At 39.5% G+C, this 12,164-nt stretch overlaps 1 protein-coding gene across 1 annotated transcript in view; it reads left to right on the forward strand.

Annotated features, from left to right (window-relative positions):
* PPP1R21 (protein phosphatase 1 regulatory subunit 21) overlaps positions 1–11,839 on the forward strand; it is a 65,690-nt gene extending 53,851 nt beyond the window's left edge. The window contains exons 18-22 of the mRNA XM_025992609.2: positions 3,674–3,706; positions 4,882–4,998; positions 7,621–7,719; positions 8,749–8,877; positions 11,174–11,839. Coding sequence (XP_025848394.1) covers positions 3,674–3,706; positions 4,882–4,998; positions 7,621–7,719; positions 8,749–8,877; positions 11,174–11,203 — 408 coding nt within the window. The 3' untranslated portion in view covers positions 11,204–11,839. The remainder of the gene's footprint in view (positions 1–3,673; positions 3,707–4,881; positions 4,999–7,620; positions 7,720–8,748; positions 8,878–11,173) is intronic.
* Positions 11,840–12,164: the final 325 nt, after the last annotated feature.

Here is a 12,164-nt window from a genome sequence, read left to right on the forward strand (position 1 = left end):
CTGTCTTTGAACATCTTCAATGGCAAGCATGGTTCTTAGGTATGTCAGTGAGAGGGATTTCCAGGGACAGGGGAAACTGTTAGTGCTGAGCACTGTTGGGCCATGAGTGATGATGATGTTATTTGTGTTTGGTCAGTTTGGAAGCCGCCGTTACTTTAAGCAGTGTGTCCAGTGTGTCCAGTGTGTCCAGTTAGCATGTGTGTACATGGCCTTGATCTGTTTGCATCTTTTAAGGGTCTCTTTCCCTCCACCAACCATCTAAGGTGCTAATGAAGTGCTTTTCCTAGAGTATATAACTGATTATGAACTCTCTTGTTTCTAGTTATCTGTAGAATATAATCCATTCATTTGTTTGGCATTTAAGGTATGTGGATACCTTTTCCAGATTACCTTTCTAGTCCTGTCTTCCACATTTCCTTGTACAAAGCCACACTGAGCTCTTCCCTGGTAACATTCTTTGGATTTATCCTTTCCTGTCTTTGTTTAAGCTGTTTCTTTTCCTATCTGTTCATCCATAACCCCTATCACCTCATGTGCTTTTGCCTTCCAGCTCCTTTTTCCTTCTCCTTGACTTTGCTGAATTCAGAATTCTGCCTATGATTTTAGGTACAGTTGAGGTGCCACATTCTCCGTGAACCCCTGGGCATTGTCTCTCATGGTTAGGATTAGAGAACCAAGACATGATTGGCCTCCTCATTTTTCACAGTTGGTCTTTGTTGCTTTCAGTCTAAAGAAGCACGAGCATGGGTTGACATACGTGGCGTGCTGTGGGGTCACAGAGCAGGCTGCTGGAGGGCTCAGGGAGGATGACACAGGAGAGGTAAAATGAATGGGTTTCAAAAGTGAACAGGAGTCCAAGGCAGGAGAAGAGTATTTCAGGCCAGGAGAAAAGGATCTTAACTACGTTAACCCTCCTTCTCTCTTGTACATGGAGGATTCCTACCAAAAACAACCTTAGAGAACATTGGGATAAAAAAGTGATGGTGGGGCAGCCCGGGTGGCTCAGCGGTTTAGCGCCACCTTCGGTCCAGGGCGTGATCTTGGAGACCAAGGATTGAGTCCCACGTCAGCTCCCTGTGTGGAGCCTGCTTCTTCCTCTGCCTGTGTCTCTGCCTCTCTCTCTCTCTCTCTCTCTGTGTGTGTGTGTGTGTCTCTCATGAATAAATAAATAAAATCTTTAAAAAAAAAGTGATGTTTTCTGCCTTTCTTGATGTTTCTCTTTTTTAGCCTTTTATCCCCTTCCCCCCACCCCTAGTGAACTTCACTGAACAAAGTATGCAGCTATGTGACCTTCCATTTCTCTCATCTTCCTTTGGGTATTGGGAGCAAATCTGTGCCTTTTTTTTTTTTTTTTTAAGATTTTATTTATTCATGAGAGAAAGAGAGAGAGAGGCAGAGACATAGGTAGAGTGACAAGCAGGCTCCCTGCAGGAGCCTGATGCCGGACTCGACCCCAGGACTATGTGATCATGCATTGAGCCGAAGGCAGACTCTCAACCACTGAGCCACGCAGGTGCCCCAAATCTGTGCCCATTTTAAAGTTAACTGACTGGGTAAGGAAGCTCATCCTACAAGCCCCCAGAAGATTAGTTTGATTCAAGCACCTTGGGGCTGAAAAAGTTACATCAGATAGAAACTGATTATTTCTAACCCTATGGCACTTCAGTAATTGAATGCATAGTATTTGTCATTAAAGTACCTAATAGTGTAATTTGAGCTTTCAGCCACCTGCTGATTTATTGTAATAAAAGATGGCAGTAACCTCAAGAAAGAAAAAGCCACAGAATAATTCAAATTTCTGCTTCTTGCTAGAATTAAAAAGCATTCATAGAATTTTAAATATATGTTTTATGTATAAAGGGAGTACACGTACCTTGTAGATAATTAAAAACTACAGAAGGGTAAAGGAAGAGAAAAGTTGACATGCTCCTTGAATATCCAAGCAACTACCATTAACATTTTTCCTGCAAAATTTCATGCGTGGTTCATATTGTGCTATATAAAATTTCAAATCTTTTAGAGTAATGTGGATACACAAACATTTATCTTATTATTAGAAATCTGTATAAACTTAGCCGTTGATTGCATAGTATTCTACATAAAATATGCCTTAGTTTACCTATAGGTGGACATTGGTTGTAATTTTTACTATATTAAATAGCATCTTCTTTTATGCAAAGGTTTTTTCTGCATCTCAGATGATGACTTTGGGATGTATTTTCAGGGTTAGAACTTACTAGGTCAAAAGGCATGTATGTTTTTGGGTTTCTTGGCCTTTTATTGCTAAGTTTTCTAAAAGCATGTATCAGTTTACACTCCCATTAGCATCATATGAAGAAAATGTTGAAATTATGTACATTAAGTTTTCCTTCCATTTATATAATACCATTCCTTTGTGGGTCTTGTGCTGTCACACATTCTTAAACCATGACCTGGGAGGAGAATATAGATGCACACTCGGAATTTCTTTTGCCAAATGTAGTCATATTTGAATATATAAAATTAAATGATTGGTGTGTTACCATAAACAGTTTTTAACTAAAAGAGAAAGACTAATTGCTAGTTCTGCTTCAGTGAATAGAAAATTATGGTTCTATTTTAAAAAAAAAAGTCTTATAAACAATCCTTTTACAGTTAGGTGGGCATGACATTCATTAGCATTCACTTAGTTGATACACCGAGCACTGTTCAGAGTAATAACTTTTGAGATGATGTAGGATCCGTGAAAACTGTTGATTGGGTGTCATCTGTGAGAGTATCAAAATCCGCTGAAACTGAGTTTCTGAGTGTCCTGAAGTTATGGCGCCCAAGCACGTGCCTTTCCACTTTGGACAATAACCTGAAATCAGTATTCATGCCTATCTGGTTTTGAAATCTTACTCCACAAAAGCAAGCTTTAAAAAACTTGGCAGTACTTCAGTGTGTCTGAAATTATATTTTCGTTTTCATTAATTTAAATCTGAAATTAATTCTTACTAAGGTCATAACATTATATCAAAAGTGTATTTCTTCTTTCTCCTTTCAGACTTTCGGCAGGGTGTTATTTGTGTTTTCTGTTTGTAATGTTCAGTTGTTATGGTCACCATAAAACTGTCTTTACCTCTCCTTGACTACTGCTTTGGAAATAGGCATAGAAATGACAAGATGAGTCAAAGCTGTTCTCTCCCTTCCCAGGCAATTAATTTGTTGAGTTTCAGTGAAAAGGACTACAGCATTTTGATAGAGGAAATAGTGATCATTATCTGTTACTGCCACATGATGGAAATAGTGAATACAGTTAGCTGTCTGTAGGTACTGCTTCCTTGTAGTAAAAGATGATACAGGGGATCCCCTGGGTGGCTCAGCGGTTTAGCGCCTGCCTTTGGCCCAGGGCGCGATCTTGGAGTCCCGGGATCGAGTCCCACGTCGGACTCCCGGCATGGAGCCTGCTTCTCCCTCTGTCTGTGTCTCTGCCTCTCTCTCTCTCTCTCTCTCTCTCACTCTCATGAATAAATAAATAAATAAATAAAATATTTAAAAAAAAAAAAAGATGATACAGGTGATCTAGAACTGCTCTTCCAGTGCACTTAAAAACGATGTGAACTGAAAAGAGAAAACATTACAAGGGTTGCAGCTGTTGTATTTGAAGTGAAAACAGTCTGTTCCAAAGATTTTTTTTCCTCTTCTGTTCTAGATTGGGATTTTAACCAGGACATCTGACAATGAGGTAATGTAATGTGTATTTGGCGTCACATTTGTTTGTAAATATTTGGCTGTGTGTTTGTTCACAAAGGCCTGCAAAAGTCAGCTTTGTCCAATTATTTTCTGACACTTTTTGCAAATGTGCAGCCAGTGTTTTTCTCCTCCATCCATGGATCCATGTTGCTTTTCTTTCTGGTTCTATTTTAACCGTCACCAACAAATTATAGCCTGTTTTTGTAATTGCCTTGTTGAACGGCTTGGCTTGGCTTGGCAGTTTGACAAGGTGTGGTGGGAGCTTGGCCATCAGCTTGCTGGCATTCCACATGAGGCTGGAGGCATTAGCCCTTCCACTAGGCAGGCTGGGGAGCAGGACTTCTCGGGGCCTTGACCGACATTGTGCTTGCTACTTCTTTCTGGCCCTCAAGTGTGTGAAGTGTCAGATTTGGCTTTTGAATTTTGAAATATTATAAGATGTAACTTTATAAATAACTATAGAAGGAACACTGAAGGTACTCAACTTTCCACTCAGTGTGGCAAGCTGGTAAATATAGTTCAAGTAAGTTGGTAAATTCTCTTGATTTCCTTATTGGCCTTTTACTTGAGGTCATCTCGAACTTCTGTATCTATTTCTAAACTAAATTCAGTAGTGTACCATTGCTAGAGTGACTAGAAGAAACATTGGCCTGGGACAAGGGCCATAAACTGTTTATTATAGAAAGAGTTTAATTGGTTAGTGTGTTTAAGAGAATTAGAGCTGTCTTAAGATAATTTGGGAGGAAAAGAATGCTTGGATTTTAGGGGTTCCAGTAAATGCTTGCCTTCTTCCACTTAGAGGAAGACCGGGGCATCAGATGGATGGAGATTTTGAAAGCCGGGTTTGTGGCTTATCAAAGCCAGATGGAGGGACGTGGCCCCAGAGGTAGTGGGCCTCTCGGTGCTTCGCTGCTGCTCTCTTCTTTTGAAGCCACAACCTAATTCTGACATGGGCAGGATGCTGAATAAGAGAAAGTTGGAATATACATTTACCTGGTTTGTTTCAAGTTTCTTTAAGGGGTTGGGAAACTATGATTCCCCATCAGATTTTAAATGAAAATGTACAAAATGTCTTTTCTTCTTCTTCTTCTAGGGTAATGGTCATCTATTCTAGAACTGCTTCATTTCACAGGCATTTATTTACTTAGTTATGTGTGCTCTGTTTAGGTTCCAGATGTGGAATCTCGTGAAGACTTAATTAAAAATCACTACATGGCAAGGATCATGGAATTGACATCTCAACTGCAGCTGGCTGACAGTAAGTCAGTGCACTTTTATGCGGAGGTGAGTGGAGAGTTAATTCTATTTGGTGGCTTTTCCCAATCCCGGCACGAATTAGGTCACTGTCCATGTCTCCTGCTGTTCTCTGGAAGGGAGATGTCTGTGTCTTTGTATCCATGTGAATTTGGTTGGAGTTCACATTGATTGGTCCATATTCAACCAAAAATCTTTATTTCCATAAATACAGGACTGATTTGTCATTTCCAAGTTACTGAAGGATGATTGAGAGACTTCTAGGTCTCCCTTCCTCTGGTCACATATGTTTGTAGTATTATTATTAGAGATTACTTGTTTTAGGGAATTAGAGGCAGGTAGACATTCACAAGTCAAGGAGTTTTCATGCAAAGAAATTAAAAAGCAAAATATGCCTGATTCCTCCTCCTCTTCTTTTTTTAATACTCTTTAATTTCTAAGTGACAAGTTGTAGAAATGAGTTCTTCTAAATGAGGAAATGAAAATTGTAACCTTTTTAAACCTTTGATATATAATCTTACTTTTTGTTACGTTTTCTTCTTACCTAACCAAATAATTCATTTTCTTAGGAGAGTTAGAAAAACACTATGTAAGATACTCCATAAAATAATATACAGTTCAAAAAAAAATTAATATACAGTTCATTAATTGCAAGGGAGAAAATGAAGGAAGAGAGTATAGAAATCAGAATAAGAGACAAATGATACAGAATGGCTGTCACTCAACATACAAAAATACCTGTAAAGTATCTGATTTAAAACTTTACGTTGGGGGATCCCTGGGTGGCTCAGTGGTTTGGTGCCTGCCTTTGGCCCAGGGCGTGATCCTGGAGTCTCGGGATCAAGTCCCACATTCAGCTCCCTGCATAGAGCCTGCTTCTCCCCCTGTCTGTGTCTCTGCTTCTCTCTCTCTCTCTCTGTCTCTCATGAATAAATAAATAAAATCTTTAAAAATAAATAAATAAATGAAATAAAACTTTACGTTAAAAGGTCAGTTATAGATGGCAGACAAGGAATTATAATGCTTTAAATTGTTAAAGAAATTGAGAAAGAAAAGACAACACCTTTTATTGGGATTGCCTTTGTGATTTTTCTCCTGTACTGTGGACAGGGAATGGTTGATAGGAGGCCAGGTGCTGGAAGTGGAGAGGGGCTTTGCTTCTTTTTTTCTTGCTGAAATAAATAAATAATCTGCCTAGCTCCATGTTGTCCATAAGCCACCATTACCTGTTTGTTGGATAACAGCTTGTTGGGCTGTAGAAAATGGGATAACAGCTTGTTGGGCTGTAGAAAAGCTCCACCTACAGTGGAGCTACTAGGGATGCTGAACTTCTGAGCCATCGCTTTTGAGGTCCTGAGCTTCCTTCTGAGTTAGTGTCAGAGCCTTGATCGCCATCTTCATGAAGACCCATAGCTTGCAAAACTCTCTCTCTTTTCCAGGTTTGGTGCTGAGCACATAGTAGAAGCTTGGTTAATTTATGGTGGCTGATTTGACTGGCTGAACTTTCCTAAAATTCTCTTGTGAGGAATGAAATGAGTAGCTGGGAAATATTTGAGGCTGTTTTACTTCCAAGAGATTTGGGTATCTTGGTAAATGTCTTCAGCACAATGTGCTACAAGAATTGTTACAGTGTCCTAGTTTTTCCTTGTTTATAAACAGGAAGTGGTGACCCCTCCAGACTTTACTGGAATGGTTAGTCTGGGTGGCTGATGTCGACACAGCATTGAGATGTGTCTCAACAGATTCTCCTTGTCAGTCTCATGGCTGAAAATATCAGAAAATTTAGTGACCCTCTTAATGGCACACCATCTTTAAACAATAGCAAGAAACAGAATTTTCCTTTTTTTCTTCCTGATCAGCTCTGTCTCTTTGATAGAACCCCAAGGGAAGCCGCTGGGATCTTTGCATTCCTGCATTCACTTCATTTTCCCCATAGATCGAGTCTAATCTGTAGCCTGGGACTATAAAGCTTTTATTGTTCCTGTAATGTTGTCTCTAATAGAGGACTTAAAAGCACAAGAAAAGTGCCTTGGGATTCATATTGCATAGTCAGATGCCATTGATAACTTTTGAGATAACCACTTCTGTTTTCATCCAGTGTGAATACAAATGAATCCTGGGTAAATGTTAAAAACTTCTTAAGGGGCACCTGGCTGGCTCAGTCAGTAGAATGTGTGACTCTTGATCTTGGGGTTGTGAGTTTGAGCCCCACGTTGGGTGTAGAGTTTACTTAAAAATTAGATCTTTAGGGATGCCTGGGTGGCTCTCAGTGGTTGAGTGAGCATCTGCCTTTAGCTCAGGTCATGATCCTGGGGTCTGGTATCGAGTCCCACATCAGGCTCCCCACAGAGAGCCTGCTTCTCCCTCTGTCTATGTCTCTGCCTCTCTGTGTGTCTCTCATGAATAAGTAAATAAAATCTTTAAAAAAAAATTAAATCTTTAAAAACAATTAAGTTTTTTTTATAACCTCTGGTCATGAGTGATTTGATGAAAAACCATGATGACCTTGGGTTGGTAGATTTTTTTTTCCTTATTAAAGTGGTAAAGGGGAGACCACATCTCATGTGTACTCCAGTGTGTGGTATAGGCCTGAAGTGAATTTGGTTTGGGGAAATGCCTCCTGAGATAATGGAACGTTTTCTGATTTAACAGTGCCGAGCACTCTCTAAGAGACTGGCCTTGGCTGAAAAGTCTAAAGAGGCACTGACAGAAGAGATGAAAGTAGCCGGTCAGAACATCAGTAGACTTCAGGTGAGTTCAGAAGTGTTACCTACATGGTGTTAATATGGTTTTCCCTGGAAGTTCTTGGGCAGCAAAGTCAGCATTTCCTTTTTAAAGTAGTGGTGTTCAACCTCTAGACATACATATTTCTAACCACTTTATTTCTACCTCATTTTAAAGTAACATCTTACTTCTGTCAGGCAAAAAGTTGTATATTGCTTGTTTCTCTGACTTGATTTTATTTTAAATAGCTTTGTAGTCAGCACTTCTGTAATGATACTTATGTACCCACAGTCCTCCCTCCCCCTGTTCCCCCGCTAATCCCTGTCATAGCAGGCTGGACACATGACTCTATTTCTTATCTTTACTGTTTCATAAAACTGACCTAAACTGAAAGGTAGGGCTGCAAAATATTCCTCCTACTCACTGCTTTGTTTTAAAGCTTTGTCTCCAGAGAGCGTCTATTAAATATAAATGTGATACAGGCAGAGAAAAAAAACACATTAGCACAGTAACACCTGCTTCCTCCTAGTTTCAGATTAGTTTATCAGATTAGCTAGGAGCACAGGATTAGATTTTAAGGGGCTGGAGAGAGCAGAGAGATGGGAAGATAGACAAAGGTGCTTCTCTCAGGGAGTCCTGGCCTGATTGCTGAGAGCCATGAGCCATCAGGTGCAGGGCTGGTGGGAACGTGCTGGAGACAGACTGGCCCACCCTACCAAAGGCTCTGAAAAACCTGAAGGAATTAGGAAAGATAATGGAGCCCTCTTGTTTTTCTGTGACAGTTTTATACCTGACATAGAAGGACAGTCTTTTTGCAAAGAAATTCAGAACATATTTTCAAGGCTGAATAGAAGAAAAACTCCCCCCTCCCCCCATATGTTTTAATTTTGTTCTCTTGTTAGGTCTGTGGCTTGTCCTTCATGTAAATTGATCAGATAGGCCATCTTGATAGGTTGCTTTTCTCAGATTCCTTCTGTAAATTAAAAAAACTCTGGAGTGGTGTGACTGTGGGGTTTTGATTTTTCTTTTTGCCCCCTCTGTTCTTTTGCCATTTAGGATGAGCTGACAACGACCAAGAGGAGTTATGAGGATCAGTTAAGTATGATGAGTGACCACCTGTGCAGCATGAACGAGACATTATCTAAACAGAGAGAAGAGATTGACACACTGAAGATGTCCAGTAAGGTAGGGGAGGAGAGGAAAGGAGTCTGTCTGCAATATAATATTTAATATGTAATATATTTAATATAAGGCATTTCATTGCTGTGCATTTCAGGGGCAAAGTTTAAGAAGTTTAAAGGGGTTTTAAATGCTTTTTCTTCGTATCATTTGTCCTCTTATCCAAAAGTAAAATTGAGTTTCTTTGAGTTATAAGTTAAGAGGAGGTTTCACCTCTAGAAGGCCTAATACTATGTCCTTTTTTGGGGGCACTTTTGGCATTTCTGCTACTATTTTATCATTTAGGGGGACTTTTAGGGAGGCTATGATGGGGATTATTATTTTTTTTCTTTATATGAGTCTAAAATGGTGCTATTGAAGAGTAAATAACCTTCTTTAGCAGATTTATTTTCATACACATCCATATAACCTAGGAATGTCTTGTCCCTTTCCAGAAATTCTTTTGATTTCATTTCCCATGAAGCTGCTGCTTGTCAAGGCTGGGGTCAATAGATACTAGTAGTACCTGTATGTTGAAGTGCATATCTACATATCTTATATCTGTTGTAACATAATATATATGCTTTTTTACCGTGAAAGTTAGGCTTCAGGAAGTCAGGAACTTGGTTTCATGCATCATCTCAGATGTTTAGCACATTTTGTAACTCAGACAGTATGTACTACTGCCAGCAGGGGTTTACTGTCTCTAACCTGTTCTCTTTGAAATCTACTGTTGCCTCTTATTGACCTAGTATCCACCTATTGAGGTCCTTCTATGTGCTGGCACAGCAGAAGAAATAGAGATGAACACACTATAGCTTTATTTTAGCATTAGCTAGGGTGGTGAGGGCAGCGTTCTGCTCAGTTGGTGTCTCCTTGGAGATATGTCACGTGAGTGTGTTGGAATCTGCATTATGTAATATTGTTTTGATATTGATTGGCCTCTGGCTACTTTGGAGAGAGCAAGAGAGTGTCTGATACTTTCCTGGGGCATCTTGTGATTATTGTAGCCAGACAGTGTGGTTTTGATTATGATTCTCCAGTTACTTGTGCTTCAGGAACGAGCTTGGAGGTGTTGAGTCAGTCCTCTTGAATCTTGCCTCCTGCAACTCCCTTGGCCTCTTTTTTGATGTTCCAGTGGGACAACAGCTAGTTCACAGGTTATATTCCTAGTCCTTGTAGACAGCACGACATTACTGTGAATATTAGGAGAAATCCTGTTTTAGCACCTAACATTTGGAAAGAAGTATCAGGGGATATAGGGGTCTTTTCAGACTCCAGAATCGAGGAGGCATTTGGTTCGGAATTGAGAAGGGTTAATGTTGAGTTTAGCAAGGTTCATTGTCCCAAAGGAAGCTATATTGTAGCTACTTTAGCAGTTAGGAAACTTTCAAGTCCTCTCAGAACTTTTTAATCTAATTCCTAAAATATCTATTATTAATAAAACACAGAGCTCATTTATTTTGTTAACCTTGATATGATCATTCTATGGTCCCTGTATTTTGCGCTCTTCCCTACCCGGTTTGTTAGTAATATAGATTGCTAGAGCATCATCTTTTGGCCAACTTGACATGATCTCCATTGGATGCCAAGTAAACATCTTGGAACCATTCATTGGCTATCATCTTGTTATTAATGCTTGTGTTCTGCAAGCATTAACCATACACATGACAGGAATGTATTTGTACCTAACAGCTAAGTAAGGAATTTAGTTACTATGTTTTTCTAAAAAGTGAACTTCTCCAGAAAGAAGTTACGTAAAACAGGAAAGTCCAGATCTCCATATGTGGGGGGATTGGGGATGAGTTATGACGTCTGCACTTGGCTCATTTTCAGCCAGTCTGAGCTTTCTTTTTCAGATCATTACCCCTGCTGTGTTAGTTGGCACATATTCAAAATTAGTATCTATTAAGACCTTTAGAAGGTATCTATTAAGCAACAAAGAAACATGTTCAGGCTAAAAGTTTTTATTCAGTATCTGAAATCAATAAACTCCCTGTCTTTGGAACAAAACGAATATTTGAGGCTTGAATAAATCCAGGATAGCTTTGTTTTCTTCCTTTGTTGCTGATCCTCAGCCCTGGGGTGTAGAGGTGCGGTAGGGGGGTGGGATAGGGTCCCAGGAAATAGAGAGTCCGGGAGTTAAAAGTAACTGCTTTTTGATTACTGAATGAAAACAATGCAAGGTTATCAGCTGTTCTCCCTCTTGGAAGCTAAAGTTTTCCAAAGTGAAGTATGGCCTTCCAGACAGCTTGGCCTATAAACTAGGGAGTTATTTTTCTAGAAATTTGTGTTCTTATTGTTGATATTTTTCTTTGCACAGGGAAATTCTAAAAAGAACAAGAGTCGATAGTTTACACATAGATGGTTGGCGACTTCTTTCCAAAGCTGCTACTGTTGCACGGAGCTACAGGACCCAGACCCCTTGTCCAGTGTCCAGTGCTGGCCGCCTTCAGGAAGCTGGGGTGTTGTTGGACCTAGTGAACTAGTCAGTGTTGTAAATGGCCTTGAAACATTTAAAATATATTTGTAACCAGTAAGGCAAATACAGAATTTAATGTTGGCAGTAAAATGAAGAACAATACATGTACCATGGATATTGTAGGTTTCCTTAACGCTGTTTTTACTGTGCACTTTTTAAAATTAGGTTTTAATTTCAGTATGTAAGAACAACAAATATTTTGTATATTTTCAAACTCAATTATATGGTAATCGATTTGGTATCTATGGAATATAGATCTATGTTTCTGGATAAAATGCTTAAATTGTCCAACTGTCATGACTTCTTGCTATAATTGAAAGCAGTCTCCAGATTCTTTTTGAAGACTTATTCATGGTCTGTCTCTCTCTTTCTCCAGAGGGGGTGGGTCTTGCAAACTTAACTTCAGATCTTGTGGGTTTATCATTGTCTTCAGCTCTTCAGTACCTTCTCTGTGTTGGAATAATAGCTTAAGGAAATTGATGTCAATAAATTCGTACTTCCATCAAACTTTCAGGCTATGAAAATTTGATAAGGGAAACTGAAACCTATTAAAGTATGTTTTACAAAATTTACAAAATCCCAGTTGGCTTAGATATAACCTTTCTAATTCCCTAGATTGTCACAATTGTCTGGTTAATCCTTTATTACAGCTTTTGAGTTTTGCCTCAACAGGCACCTGCGACCATACCTCAGGCTCCTGTTGGTTTAGTTCATCAACATTGTATCATTTCAGTGTAAACCTCAGGGCTGTTTCTCCAGCATTCCCTAAATATATCACTCTTCTCAGCTGCTTGTACCAGCCCATTTCACCCCATGTGCAAGTCCCCAGATT

Source organism: Vulpes vulpes, chromosome 16, assembly GCF_048418805.1.
Source record: "Vulpes vulpes isolate BD-2025 chromosome 16, VulVul3, whole genome shotgun sequence".
Taxonomy (NCBI): Eukaryota; Metazoa; Chordata; class Mammalia; order Carnivora; family Canidae; genus Vulpes; species Vulpes vulpes.